This window comes from Pelobates fuscus, chromosome 3, assembly GCF_036172605.1.
Source record: "Pelobates fuscus isolate aPelFus1 chromosome 3, aPelFus1.pri, whole genome shotgun sequence".
Taxonomy (NCBI): Eukaryota; Metazoa; Chordata; class Amphibia; order Anura; family Pelobatidae; genus Pelobates; species Pelobates fuscus.
The window spans coordinates 356,966,449-356,982,009 of NC_086319.1; the positions used below are offsets into that span (position 1 = coordinate 356,966,449).

Below are 15,561 nucleotides of genomic sequence, written 5' to 3' on the forward strand. Positions count from 1 at the left end.
TCCAGTGTTAAGCTGGCTCATGGGGTTTTACAGAGTTTACAAGTTGTCTTAGTAGGCAATCTGATTCCATGGAGGAGAGTGAAGTAAACAAATGTATTAAAAAGGCATCTTCTGTGTAGTCTGAAGAAATCTGAAAGCGCATTCCATCGGGTCCCATGGTAACTGCTCCAATTCTTGAATATATTGAGCACCAGCAGATTGATCCATGTGGGATGTGTTACTGATACAGGGAATGACTGATTTATTCTACATCCCTGGTTAACACATTCTAAAACTCCAACCTTTTCACCAGAACAGTGAATACATCTGTCATATGTCCTCGTTGTGTGCATTGTTTAATGCCCTTTAGCTTGCTGAGCATAAGCTGATGTAAATGCTGTCTTTATAAATTGGTTTCCTTGCTTGAAAGCTTTGCCTGCAAAAAAACAAACTTTAAATTTAAAAAAAAAAGTTAGGAATTCATGAGGAGTAGAAGCTTTTGATTGTGTTCTTACTTTGCTCTGTGTGGCGCTATTGCTGGTGCTGCTAAACTCTGTGTAGGATGACAGGCTCTTGCAGTGGATGGCAGCACACAGCCACATGGCATACTCTTCACGTACCTACAAAAAGAAATTGGATTTATGTAAAATTAAATGCACAACTTCAAAAGGTGTATAGAATGCATGTGACCAGACCACCTTCCACCAGGTGTTTAAAAAGTACCACACCCTTACCTTTCTAAGCATTATACAGTGTAATAGGAAGATCTGCACTCCCTGGAGGCAGTTAAGGATGGAGAATATGTAGGCAAAAACAGAAGTTGCAGCACCAAACATAAGGAAGCCAAACACCCAGCAGCATCCTAACACGCAAAGCTGGGCCACTGAAGTTGCTGTAAGTGACCTGTGGGGAAATACATATAAATGGACCATGAGACACAATGTGTACAGATCATGTACTTTTTAACAATGTTTTCTCTCATCTTCAACCTTGCATTTACCTTTTCACTCCATTACTATACCACGTCATCACTCTTCTGGGCTGTGCTATTTTTCAATATACACATTGCAATTTCATCTAACCTGAATAGACATTCACCCAGTCTGCATTACTTTGAAAAATCATTAAAAACACACTTAAGGGCAACTTATCAAATTAAGTTTTTCCCTTCCTGCACCCTGATTCCTCTCCTGCAACTGTAAAAAAACAAACAAAAACCCAATAAGCCCTCTGTGAATAAGTTTCTAGCAAGCCACTTTTCTACCCTAAACCTGTGTCCCTTTACCCCACTCACTCTAGCGTGTAAGTTCATTGAGCAGGGCCCTTGACACCTCTGTTCCTGTGTCCAACTTGTTACAATTGCGTGTCTGTTAGTGCTACGCTACAGAATTTGTTAGCACTTTATTAATAATGTAGGCGTGTGTACTCAAAGGTTTGGGAAAATGCTGATCTGAAAACCAGGAATGTTTCCTTGATGTGGTTTGCCAGTTGTGGTATATTTCTATTTTGCGCAGCTTAAATTTGGTTTGTCTCTTGCCAAATACAACTTTGTATTACTTTTTTCTGTCATATGGTGGCAGTACCTGTGGGTTTTGCTCCTCCCTGTGGACAAGCATCTAACAAGCTTAATTAAATCAACAAAAACCCCTCCCCTTTGCCCTATAAGAAGGGCTATCCGGCAAAACCAACCCCAGTTAACTTTCTTGTCCTGAGAGGGAAGGACACAGCATCTGGAGGGTGAGACACACAGGCTGCTGGTCTGGGGGATTCCGGTCCGAGAGCTGCCCGGGCGGTTAGCTGAGAGACCATGCTACCTCCGTTATGGTTACGGAGCAAATTGATACATTGCCTTTTATGCCGAGAAGGTTCCGGCGAATACTTAATGGAGGCGGTCTTGATGACCTGCGCACAGCGGTGGAACACACGCCCGGGAGGTGATGCGTTCCACCAAAAGTTTCCGGTGGTGCGCGTGCGCATGCCGAAACTTTATTTAAAATAAAAATAAAAAATATAAGCCAAGTTTGATGCTCGGCTTAGACGAAGCTGTGCAGTACCCACTGACAGCATGGATGCTTGCCAGAAGTGGTACGCCGTGTCACCAACCCCCCACACGGTTCAGAGGCATTTTGAGGTAAGGTAAATTAATCTTTCCTTCAAAATGATCTCTGTAAAAGTTTAGACACTTCATTTGCAAAGTGTGAAGCCACGAGGTAAGAAGAGGACGAAGATGACGACGATATGCTCTAGGAGGAGTTACTGTGAGCAGTATATGTACCCACTTTATGATGAATTGCTGTGAGCAGTATAGGTACTCTCTATATGCTCTATGACGAATTGCTGTGAGCAGTATATGTACTCACTATATGCACTATGACGAATTGCTGTGAGCAGTATATGTACTCGCTATATGCACTATGACGAAATACTGTGTGCAGTATATGTACTCGCTATATGCACTATGACGAAATACTGTGTGCAGTATATGTACTCGCTATATGCACTATGACGAATTGCTGTGAGCAGAAGATGTATGCAATATATGCACTACGATGTGTTGCTGTGAATAGTATATGTTCTATGACGAGTTACTATGAGCAGTATATATACTCACTATATGCACTGACGAGTTGCTGTGAACAGTATATGTAACCGCTAGATGTTCTATGACGAGTTACTATGAGCAGTTTATGTACTCACTATAGGCACTACGGCGAGTTGATGTGAGCAATTTATGTATTCACTATATGCTATATGACGTGTTGCTGTGAGAGTATTTGTACTCACGATATGCTCGGACGAGTTCTGTGAGCAGTGTATGCACTCACTATAGGCACTATGACGAGTTGCTGTGCACAGTATATGTACCCAATATATGCTCTGTGTGTGGGTGTCTAAGATGCCTCAGTAGGGGTACACACTATAAAGTCCTTGTATAAGGACAAGAACCTCTTTAGATGTATCCACTAGATGCTCTATGTCGCATTGTTTTGTTATCCACTCGACCTTAGTAGATGCACCCACTATATGCTCTGTCGAGTTTGAAGTGTGGACTCCGCTTCATTAGTTGTATGCACTGTATTCGTTAGGAATGAGAACTCAACCTCCGTGCATGCTCTGTTTAGGAGTTACTTGAGGACTCAGCCTTAGTATATGCATCTACTATATACTCTGTCGAGTTGATGTGAGGTCTCAACTTCAGTAACCACTATAGGCGATTTTAGGAGGGTTCACTTCCTTTTATATACTCTTAAAAAAACAAACAAAAAAAAAACAGCCTCTATATGCCTTATGTATGAGGTACTGGGAAGACAGGGCCTCAGTATATGTCTTCACTAGTTTCTCTATGGATGAGTTACCAGGAGTTGTATGCTCATGAGACAGTATAGAGATGGCATCTTCACAGAAGCTCATAAATCTATATCTATATCATCTCCACAGGAGTTGCGTAACCCTGGAATAGGGCATAGGTTGTGTAGGTATGCCTTCTGTTCATACAAGATTCAGTAGAGGTTACTGATATCTCTGGCAATTTGGACGGTTGACGAACACACACAATGTAGGTGTTTTCAAGGTGCTGCCTGATCCAGAGATGTTTTTGTCATTAGTTTTTTATTTTCTTTTTTTTTGCTCAACACACTGCAGAACAGGATTAACCTCTTCCCCAATCGTTTCAGGAATTTCAGAGTTCTTTTCAGGAAGTCTGTCTTCCGTCTAATGTTTTCTGGTTGGGGATCGCTACAGATGCTCTTATTTAATCCCCTTCATGTTTCGTGGTAATGATTAAGGGAAAATCCGCAGATTCCAGGGGTTTGAAGGTGTATTGCCGCCCTTCATCTCTTCAGGCCGTAGATACGGCAGAAGGCTGTAAATATTCATGCGCACACTTGTACAGGGTTGGTACATCAACCGGCAGGGAGGAACCGGTGTAGACGCTCTCTCTCCTGCATGCGGTTATCTTGCTCAGGTGCAAATTCATCTAGTAGATATTTCAGTAGTTCCTTTCAAAGGGATTGTCATAGCCGTCGAGCTCAGAGGAAAATTATTGTTCCAGCCAGGGCTCTGTTGACAAACTTTTCAACGACCAAGTCACTTCCTGTTTCAGTACAGGTCCCTCGGTGATGGATAACTCTCTTTGTAATGTGTCTTACTTCCGCTTACGTTTTTTTCTAGTTGTCTTAGAAAATTAGGTCTATCGGAGCCTTATCCTGGTTCTTAGTCCATGCTGAGCATAAAAGATTCTGATTCCCAAACGTTCAAAGCTCTATCGGTCTCATGATATATAGGGATCTACCCTAGTGGTTCTGTAGAGTTTCAGGTTGATAGCCTGACTACGGCTAGGGTGCTTCTTCATCATCTTCTCTCAGGACGCTTGGAGTATTGGCTGCCTCTGGGTCAGTAAGAACACTTGTTTTTTTTTTCTAGTGGCCATCTGTTAGGCACCATCTTGGGCTTCCATTCCACATTTTCATAAAGCTCTACAGGTTGGAGATGTTCTCATCCTCTGAAACTGCTTTTTAGGCGTATAAGTTGCGACCTACGGTGACATTGGACCCGCCCGAGTTAAGGATCTTGCTATATCCCACAGGTACTGCCACCATATGACAGAAAAAACAGAAATTTTTACTTACCGTAAATTCTTTTTTTCTTAATATGGTGGCAGTACAGCTTCCCTCCCTCTATATTATATTTTCTTGATTACAGTATGAGTTCTATTTGGGATTTTTCTTGCTACTTACTGAGGTTGGTTTTGACGGATAGCCCTTCTTACAGGGCAAGGGGGAGGGGTTTTTGTTGATTTAATTAAGCTTGTTAGATGCTTGTACACAGGAAGGAGCAAAACCCACAGGTACTGCCACCATATTAAGAAAAAAATAATTTACGGTAAGTAAAAATTTCTGTTATCCTATAGTGCCCTCTTGCTGCCCCTAGCCTTCCTCTGCCCTCCACCCCGGCATGTAGAGGGTTAAAATAAGTGTCACTTATACTGTTCCTGTGCCAATGCTCATCTGCCGCGGGCTCATGCACATGAGTCCCTCAATGCTTTCCTATGGGGATTTTACTAGTGCAGAATGTGAGACTACAGGTCATCTAAATGACACTAATTGTTGTGAAGCTCCAGGAAATGCCTCTAGTAGTTGTTTGGTTGACAGCCTTTAGAGCATGCTTCCCCCAAACTCTGGCCCTCCAGATGTTGCTCAACTACAACTCCCATTATTCTCAGCCTGTATTTCATTCATAGAATCATGGGAGTTGTAGTTCAACATCTGGAGGGCCAGAGTTTGGGGAAGCCTGCTTTACAGGCTGTCTTAGTCCTGCAAGGTAATCATTGCAGTTTAAAAAACACTGTAATAATTTACATTGCATGACCAAGTGGGACATGGACACTGCACCCAGACCACTTAAATGAGAGGAAGTGGTGTGGGTGCCTATGGAGTCCCTATTAAGATCATATCATTTTTTACACACTTGAACTTCCTGATTATTTTGAAGACAAGATGACTGACTTATTCATTTCTAATCTTCTCTATATTTCTTAACCACATTTCTTGCACACCGCATGAAACCTTTAACAGAAGTGTCGAAATTGCCAATTTCCTATTATACAGTTATAACATAACATGGGGGGCATGACCTGACTGCCGATGGAGTGAGACGTACTCGACCTGAGCTCCTAGGCCCCAACCTGCTAACCCCAGTACATAGCGAGCATTTAACCTAAAAATGGGGAAATCTAAACGAATGGGTACGGCTGGTACCTCCGGTGCAACCCCGGCTAGGCAAAATCCCGGGCCGATGGACGAATTCCTCACAACACCGCAAGACCTTTGTGGCACTGATAACGACGCCGTCCTCACCAACCTCCAACACGGCACACTCAAGCCAGACCTCCCCAGCGACCTCCACGCTAGCCCAAATATCGGCTGATCTAACGAAAATAACGGCAAACATGCTCACCCGCAAGGACAAAGTGGAAATGGTCGCGGAACTGAGAGCAGTTATCAGGGAGGAAATCACGGCACTCCGCAGGGACCTCACGGCGCTGGAACACCGCGTTGATGATTTGGAAGAATGTCTACAGAACGCCCAATACCGGCAAGCAGCGGACCTGGCGACTGGGAGGCAAGGAAATATGCTTCTAGACCTGCGCCGACAGGTCGAGGACCTCGATAATAGATGCCACAGGAAGAACATTAGAATCCATGGCCTACCTGAGGCGGAGGGTGAAGATCCCCATGAGGTCCTCGTAGGCCTGTTCACGCACCTCCTAGGGGACACAGCCCCCAACGACTTCGGCATCGAGAGAGCACACCGGGCCCTGCGGGCTCCTAGAAGAGACGGCTTACCAAGAGACGTCATCTGCTCCCTAGAATCGTTTAAACTTAAAGAAACCCTGATGCAAGCGGCGAGGACGCAGCAACGGATTTCCTATATGGATTCCCAGGTCTCCCTCTACCAAGACCTGTCCACTATCACCTTAGATGCACGCCGGGCCCTGAGGCCGCTAACTCGGATGCTGCAGGAGAAGAGGATTCCCTACAAGTGGGGGTTCCCATTTAGCCTACAAGCGAGAACAGGCAACATGTGGCACACTATCCGGTGGCCAAATTACGTACCCCGTTTCCTGAACGCAGCCAACTTACCCGCAGTGCAGATCCCTAATTGGATCCTGGAAGGACCCCCGGCCCGGGCAACAGGACCAGCGGAGGTGGCACACAATCTCCGGGCGGATCCGGTCCCACAACACTGCAGAGGAGGCCCAGAGATCCCCGAGGAGTAGGCTGAGTAATGTACCTCCCCTCAGCCTGCAAGGCACGTACACCGGACCAGACCTGCGCTGTCCGTGGCCCTTTGGAAACAGACGACCCACTGAACCAGACCCGCTTGGTAGAAGGCCTGGACTGGGGTATGTACTTTCCCTAAACCCTGCCCAATATCCTCAGGCGAGCGGCCTATAAGGGATCGAGATAGGTGGGGAGGGACGGATCAACCGGAGGGTGCACAAGGGGTAGAAAGTCCCACCAGAATGCCCTATTTCACTTGCTCAGAACAAGGGGAGAACCCTGAGGTTGGGAGGATATGGGCACTCACTGGGGAAGGAGGGAGACCGGGAAGACACTAGCCGCTATCACGCGGGCCTGTGACAGGCAACAGATACCCATGCGAAACCAAAATCGTCTGGGACACAGCAACATCAACGGCCTGAACTGTGGGACGCTGGGTTTCGGGGGCACGGTGGAGTGGGGGGGGACAAGGTCCGGGGAGGGACGGGCGATGAATTTGAAGGCCACCTAGAAGTTAGATCATATACTGTACATAGTTTGAATGTTTACCGATGACATCCCCGGGAAGACAACCCCCTAGATAAGTGACCCCCCTACATACAGCGCACAAACGCTGTAAGCACACGGCATGTACATAGTTAAAATTCACTGATCCGAGTCCTGGAAACCATATAACACTGAGGGAAAAGGGAAGGGAACTGGAGAGAAGGATCTGGAGTAGAATAGACATAAGAGGCAGGCTTAGCTAGAACACAAACTAGGGACAACATAGACCGGATTCCTGAAAGAGAATTAGAGAAGTAGAAAATAGCCAACAAGTGGACGGAATCAAAAAAGAAGGCGAACACCCATTACTGACACACCACAAAAGGAGACCTCCACGTGGGCGACTACCCCCTACATGCACAAACCCCGTGCCAAAAGATTGCACGGAACACAAATCTAGACCACAGGTCACCTACATAACAAAAGCCGCTGCAAACTACACGAAACCCCCCGGGCAATTACGCAAGAAGATAAGGAACCATTGGGTGAGACATGGGCCACATACACCGTCAACCCAACAAAAGACCCACCTAACAAATACTAGAGCCTGCATTCCAGATACACCACTGTAGACGGACACACACTGCAAACTGGCTACACATTTGAGACGGCACACTATAACGATAGAGCCTCCCCAACGACCCAAACTCAACATGGGCCATAACAATTGGAGACATTAGCGCACAACACGCTGGAACCCATGGGACACGCCAACGGAGGGTGACATAGAACTAGTGGGCGGTGAACTGGATGATACGGGCTTAGTTAGAACCTGACTAACCTAGTGGGGCGCTATCTAAGTGAATCACGGGTTATACCGGAGAAAACTGAGAGGAGCACACCAGCACACGATGAAACGTTGAATTGCAACCAAGCCAAACGATGTCAATAGAGACCGGGAGGACGGGAACACATAAAACACCCCCAAACTAGCTACCACTGACGATACAACAACAAACGCCTCTGACAGGTTGGGAGCTGATGGAAAGACGGGGAGACAACTGACCACTAGACCAGACGACACCCCCTCCAAAGGTGACACCACTGAACCTCACTGAGACAGACCCATACTGTAATTACAACCGGGGTTCCGCGGGACGGAAACACCACCCGACCCCTGGAACGATAGCACCCGGTGCAGGGTCGCTGTCACACCCATACTACCACCCACACGACTAGCTGCACCGCTGCGGACAGGGTCCCCCCCCTCCCCGAGATTGTAACCAGACAGGGGTTTTCCCCAGTGCAGCTGACATATTGGTCCAATAACGTCCAGGGACTCAATACGCCAAAAAAGCGCTCACACTTGCACCGACGGCTGTGGACGGCGAAAACGTCCGTGGCGTTCCTGCAGGAGACGCACCTCAGAGGCAGGGACGCACCCAAACTGGAAAATCAATGCTTTCCATTAGGATTCTACGCAAACCATACTGATGCCAAGAAAGCTGGGGTGGCGATCCTTTTCACCCACACGACACCATTCCAATGCACGAAAACCCTAGCAGACCCCAACGGACGATATCTCTTCCTTAAGGGTACAATCGCGGACCGCGTATACACCTTCGCGTGCTTGTATGGCCCAAATAAAAAACAACACACCTTCTTGAGCCGGACTCTGGCCAAGCTTAAAAGGTTCAGGGAGGGCCTGCTGGTGGCGGGCGGAGACCTAAACATACCCATGGAACCCCCACATAGATACCTCCAGGGGCCAGAGCGCGATCCCCACACACTGTCTACGTGCCACGCAACGATCCTTACACAAGTCGGGGCTCGTGGACTGCTGGAGGGCGTACCACCAAGACGCTCGAGACTATACCTACTACTCAGCGGTCCACGCACACTACAGTCGTATAGATTACATATTCATGACCCAGGAATATCTAAACCTACTGCTCAATGCAGACATAGGCTTGATGGACTATTCCGACCACGCGCCAGTTCTGGTGCGCACCAGCTCCCCACTCTACAAACCACAGGAAAGACAGTGGAAACTGAATGAATCCCTGCTAGATGACCTAGAGCTCACTACCACGGTAACTAGTGCCTTAACTGAATATTTTACCACTAACAACAACCCAGATACTCCACCGTTAACGCTGTGGGAGGCACATATATGTGTTATCAGAGGGCACCTTATTGCAGCTAGTACCAACCGCAAAAGAAACCGGAGGACGCACATCGCTAACCTGACGAAACAAATAGCAGAATTAGAAAGGGATCACAAGAACACTTTAGATGAGGGCACGTTCCTCCGCCTCACCGAGAAACGCAGAGAGCTCAGGGATATATTGTCCCAAGGCCTGCTCCATATCGCAAGGAAAACATTAATACTATGAACACTGATAAAAGTGGCAGACTGCTAGCACGGATGCTCCTGGAGAAACAGAGAACACAACACATCCACAAAATCCACACGACAAGAGGTGGCGTTACACGACTCCCTAAGGGTATTTTAAAAGCATTCCGGGATTACTACACGACGCTCTACGACCAGGCGCAGAACCGAACAGGTCCGGCGGCAAGACAACACCAAGAGCAGATAGCCACGTACCTAGAGGACCATGTTAAAATAATGCTTACCCCGGAACAGGAAGCCGACCTAGAACTGCCCCTGGAGATCGAAGAGCTAGCGGCAGCGCTGAAACAAACAAAACCACACAGATCCCCGCCCTACTATGGCTAGGTGAAGCTACACAAGGAGACATGCGCACAGGGAATCCAATGATAGATGCCACTCTGAGGGTCTGGTGCAGAGTACGATACAACAAGAAACTCACGACGTCCCCCAACTCGCTCAAACCCATAACTAACAACACGACACTGGCAGGAGGACTTAGTTCCACAGACCTACGGAACTTCGGAGCAACGGATTGGGTACACATATGCCAATGGTGCAACGGACCGAATCTGAAGACCTTGGCAGAGCTACTACAAGACCGCAGACCAAACAGACTAGACGAATTCCGTTACCACCAAATAAAAACGTACGTCAACGCTGTGAAAGGCAAAGATCACCTACATCGCCCGCTGCTGCAACTAGTACACATCTGCACGACCAGACAGCACTTCGCACATGGTGTATCGCTCCTATACACCACACTACAAAATAACGGAGATAAGAGCCCACTAGGCTTCACGGAGCGATGGGAAAGGGAGACAGAGGTTTAACTAACTGTTATAGCTACTGACTTGGATAGTTTTTCCTGTATTATTTATAATGCACTAGGTTCTGCAGCACTGTACAGTGGGGATAGATAACTGCAATTGACCATGAAAAAAAAAAAAAAGACAGATATAAAAGGTGAAAGGACTGCTATGAATGCTTGTTTCTCTGTTAACTACTCTTATCTTTTTAGGCAGCCTGTTGTGTCAGAACCTGTGACTTTGGCTTATTACAACAGCTATTGCTTCTGCACCTTCTGGAAACCTCACTGAGGCTGCAGGCCATTCTGTCTCAGCTATGTCACCCTACAGCTGGTTTCAGTTAAAGGGGGCAGATTCACGACTTTTCTGTTTTTGTAAATACTAGCTGGTTGCGATAGTCTTAGATGGAGGGTACAGCTGAATATTTAGTTAATAAAGGGAGTTCTCAGATCCTTACACTTTTCATTACAGTAACCATTTGTTGTCATGGTTATTCAAAACCAGGATTGTTCACTAAAATGTGAACTGTCTGACTTAAAATTTTAGTCAAGTTTGAGTAGTGAATAAACCCCCCACAATTAAGTAAATAGAATGTTTTATACCAAATAATGAAATTCAAACGGCAAAATCAACACTAAAATAGATAACCTAGATAAATTCTATAGTCTAAAATCTTCAAGTTTTATAGTAACAGAGTCAACTCAGCTGGCTACAAGTCATTGTTTAATGAATAAGCCACTGCAGAGTTACTCAATAATGTGTAACTTGTTGGGATTAAAAGAAAATGTTAGTCCAAAGTAGCCAAATTGGCAACAAATATGTTTTACAGTATTCTCCCAGTTTGACGTTGAGGCCCAAAATGCCCAACAATTCAAATTTATTTAATATTGTCACTAGATCTTTCATAACGTGTACAAACTGTGTAGGCAATTTTCTTCTCTCCCTTTTTTAATTTATTAATTTCTTTTTTGTCTTGCAGCACCTCAGATTGGAGATTTCGATTGTTCTGCATTTATATTGTTATACTTTTAAAGGACCACTCTAAGCATTAAAACCACTTCACCATACTGTAGTGGTTATGGTGCAACACCCAGTACTCATAGCTTATCTATTTAAATATGTTTAATTTCAGACGTAACATATGTATTAGCGCTTAGGAATTATTATTAACTTTTTATTATTCATTTTAGTAAAAGCATTTTTTTTGTTTAATAATTGCATGCATCTTTGGATCTAGACTTAAATTGTAATTTTTTTCCGTTTTCAATTAGTGTTCCTTCCACTCATTTTATTTGTATTTTTTTTTTTTTTTTTTTTATGACCTGGTTTGGAGGTATTAGAGAGAGTTCAAAGAAGGGCTACTAAACTGGTTCATGGATTGCAGGATAAAACTTACCAGGAAAGGTTAAAGGATCTTAACCCCTTCAGGACGGAGTCAATAGTGCACGTTCTGATCAAAACAAAATGTAAACAAAAACTGGAATTTGCGCTATGTGTCTGTTCAACCGTAGTTCCCCTCTTTCAAATTATATGCACCCACACTTATTATATATCATTTTGTTCAGGAGAAACAGGGCTTTAATCTATCATTAACTATTCATATATGGAACATAATTTATTATGAATAAAATAAAAAAAAAGTGAGAAAATAAGATTTTTTTTTTAAATTTGTATTTCCGTCTGCCATTTTAGCTGTGAATGTCATAATACTGTTAGGTTTTACTGCAAAAAAATGCGCATATTTGTAATCAGCGATGTCTCACGAGTACAACAGTACCCCCCATTAACAGGTTTTATGGTGTTTTGGAAAGTTACAGGGTCAAATATAGAACGTTCCATTTTCAAATTGAAATTTTCCAGATTAGTAATGTTACCTTTGAGACGGTGTGGTAGCCCAGGAAAGAGAATTACCCCCATAATGGCATACCATTTGAAAAATTAGACAAGCCAAGGTATTGAAAGTGGGGTATGTTTAGTCTTTTTTAGTAGCCGCTTAGTCACAAACACTGGCCAAAATTAGCGTTCATATTTGTTTTTGTGTGAAAAAAGCAAAAAACTAATATTTGGCCAGTGTTTGTGACTAAGTGGCTACTAAGAAAGACTGGACATACCCCACTTGCAATACCTCGGGTTGTCTACTTTTGCAAATGGTATGCCATCATGGGGGTAATTCTCATTCCTGGGCTACCATACGCTCTCAAAGGCAACATAACCAATCTGGCAAATTTCAATGTGAAAAAAATGAAATGCAAGCCTTATATGTGACTCTCTAACTTTCCAAAACACCATAAAACCTGTACATGGGGGGTACTGTTATTCTCGTGAGACTTCACTAAACACAAATATTAGTGTTTTAAAACCGTAAAACATATTACAACAATAATATAGACCATAAAAGTGTGAAAAACGTCACTTTTACTTAAAATATCATTGTTGTAATACAATTTACCAGTTTGAAACACTAATATTTGAGTTCAGTGAAGTCTCCCGAGTAAAACAGTACCCCCTTTGTACAGGTTTTATGGTGTCTTGGAGAGTTACAGGGTCAAATATAGTGCTTGCGAATTAAATTCTCTGCACTTTCTCCCTGTGTTGTCAGGCATGTCAATCAAATTTTAATTAATCAAATCACATAATTACGTTAAAAGATTATTTAAATATACACGTAGAATTGTAATATATATGCATTTATAGGTATTTAAATTCTACGTGTATACTAATGTAATCTTTTCTGTAATTATATGTATTTATCTATATATATATATTTGCGGTTATTTGTATTTTATACAACGATAGATATATATAGAATGTCATTCTAAGTGTATTTTGTTACCGATATATATATATTAATAACAAAATACAGTTAGAATGAAATTACATATGCATATATAATTTATATTAAATTTTGTTTCAATATTTTATTTATTTATTTTATTATTTTATTTATTTATTATTTTAATTATACGTATTTATATATAATATATATATGTACATCTATTATATATATAATATATATACATATTATATATATGTAACGTCATTCTAAGTGTATTTTAATATTAATTTATATACTTATATTAATATTAAAATACACGTTGCATGACGTTACATATATATAATATGTATATATATTATATATATAATATATATATACATATTATATATATATTAAAATATATTTAATTTATTTTTAAACATGTTTATTTTATTTTTTTTACACCTCCTACCAGCAGGGGGACTATCTGATATTTCAAACAGTCCCCCTGCTGGCATATCCACAGCCAGCTATAGGGGGCCATGTGATCGCTCTTTGAGAGCGATCATTTGCCGGAGGGGGGCTGCCTGGGCTCTCAGGCAGCCCCCAGAAGAGGATCGCGGCGGAGGTGAGTAGTTGCTGGCTCCTGGGGGCTTAAACCGTTACGGCGTTCCATGCCGCCGCAACGGCTTTAAAGCCCATTTAAAGCGCGACGGCATGGAACGCCGTAACGGCGTTAAGGGGTTAACATGTATAGCTTGGAGGAAAGACGAGACAGGGGGGATATGATAGAAACATTTAAATACATAAAGGGAATCAACACAGTAAAGGAGGAGACTATATTTAAAAGAAGAAAAACTACCACAACAAGAGGACATAGTCTTAAATTAGAGGGACAAAGGTTTAAAAATAATATCAGGAAGTATTACTTTACTGAGAGGGTAGTGGATGCATGGAATAGCCTTCCAGCTGAAGTGGTAGAGGTTAACACAGTAAAGGAGTTTAAGCATGCGTGGGATAGGCATAAGGCTATCCTAACTATAAGATAAGGCCAGGGACTAATGAAAGTATTTAGAAAACTGGGCAGACTAGATGGGCCAAATGGTTCTTATCTGCCGTCACATTCTATGTTTCTATGTTTCTATGTTTCTATTATTGTGCTACGTGTGTGATGTTTGTGCATTTATTGTGTTTTTCTATCAATAGTTTTGTCATCTGAGCTGTATTCTTATTATTTACCACTAGGTGTCACTTTTTTGCTTCTGTTAAACGTGTGATAAAATGTCAAGCGTTATCTTTATCAATGCAGCTATAATGACTGCAATAAATACAGCACTCAAAAGTTGCTGGACATTTTGAATGAGCGATATTGGTGATTAGGCTTTTAATTGACATCTTTGGGATCAGTTGCCAGATATATTCATAATGCATGGCAATCCACGGTGGTATACATTAACTTAACAAGTAAAATGAAGTAATGAAAAAAAAAATCTACACCAGGGGACAGCAACCTCTATGGCATGCAAGGCTATCGGACCCGAATGGACTACATGTGGAGGTCAGAGGCTCTATCCAGCCAGCCAACAGTGCAAGTGAGCCTGTGGTCTGCACCTCGACTGGGTGCAGATACCACAGGGAAGTCTCTTTTGTGATCCTGTGCTTCAGAGTGTTGCCATGGGTAACAAGGCAATGATCTGACACACTGGTAAGGCACCGGAGTGGAGACAAAGGGGATCAGCAAACTTGGGAGGTGCAGCCACACATTTCACCATAGATTAATGAGTTTTTATGCCTCCTCCCTGGCCATAGGTAAGCATGGTGAAGGGGTAAAAAAAAACAAGTATATAGTAAGTTTATTTCACTACACCCTCCCATTTCACCCTTACAAATATCCCCCTGTGACTGATCACGTTTGAACTGGTGCAGGACTTAAAGTCTAACCACCTAAAAGAGCAAACTCACTCTCCCTGGCTCCTTCCTCTGTTCCATCAGTCCCCATGCAGTGGAGCCCTCTATTTTCCATCCCTGGGACTGCCCTACAGGACTGGGTCACCCGCGACTTCTCCAGCAGGATCAGGAGCTAACCGTCTGGATCTCTGAGTTGGACAAGTACAAAGCAGCCACCCAGTGCAACTTACACTTATTGCCACTAAGTTTCCCAGTCCCCTAGGATAGCACTTGTAACGGATCACCTGGCACCCCGACTTGGTACCTCCGTTAATGGATGCTCCTAGTGCTTCCTGAGGACTCCAAGCACTCTGGCAGACACCACAATCATCGAATCCGAGAAACCTTTAAATTCTCCCAAGCATATGAATGCTGTAGACCATTGAATAGGAACCATACGAATAGGCT

At 43.5% G+C, this 15,561-nt stretch overlaps 1 protein-coding gene across 3 annotated transcripts in view; it reads right to left on the minus strand.

The window, feature by feature from the left end:
• Positions 1-15,561, minus strand: part of ADGRE5 (adhesion G protein-coupled receptor E5) — a 262,935-nt gene that overhangs the window by 100,334 nt on the left and 147,040 nt on the right. For 2 of the 3 annotated variants that reach the window (XM_063449225.1, XM_063449224.1), the window contains exons 16-18: positions 714-882; positions 495-599; positions 25-415 (exon numbers count right to left, since the gene is read on the minus strand). In XM_063449225.1, the coding sequence (XP_063305295.1) occupies positions 383-415; positions 495-599; positions 714-882 (307 nt within the window). In that variant the 3' untranslated portion in view covers positions 25-382. Of the gene's footprint in view, positions 1-24; positions 416-494; positions 600-713; positions 883-15,561 lie in introns of those variants that run through there. The other variant, XR_010090463.1, reaches the window with a different exon arrangement.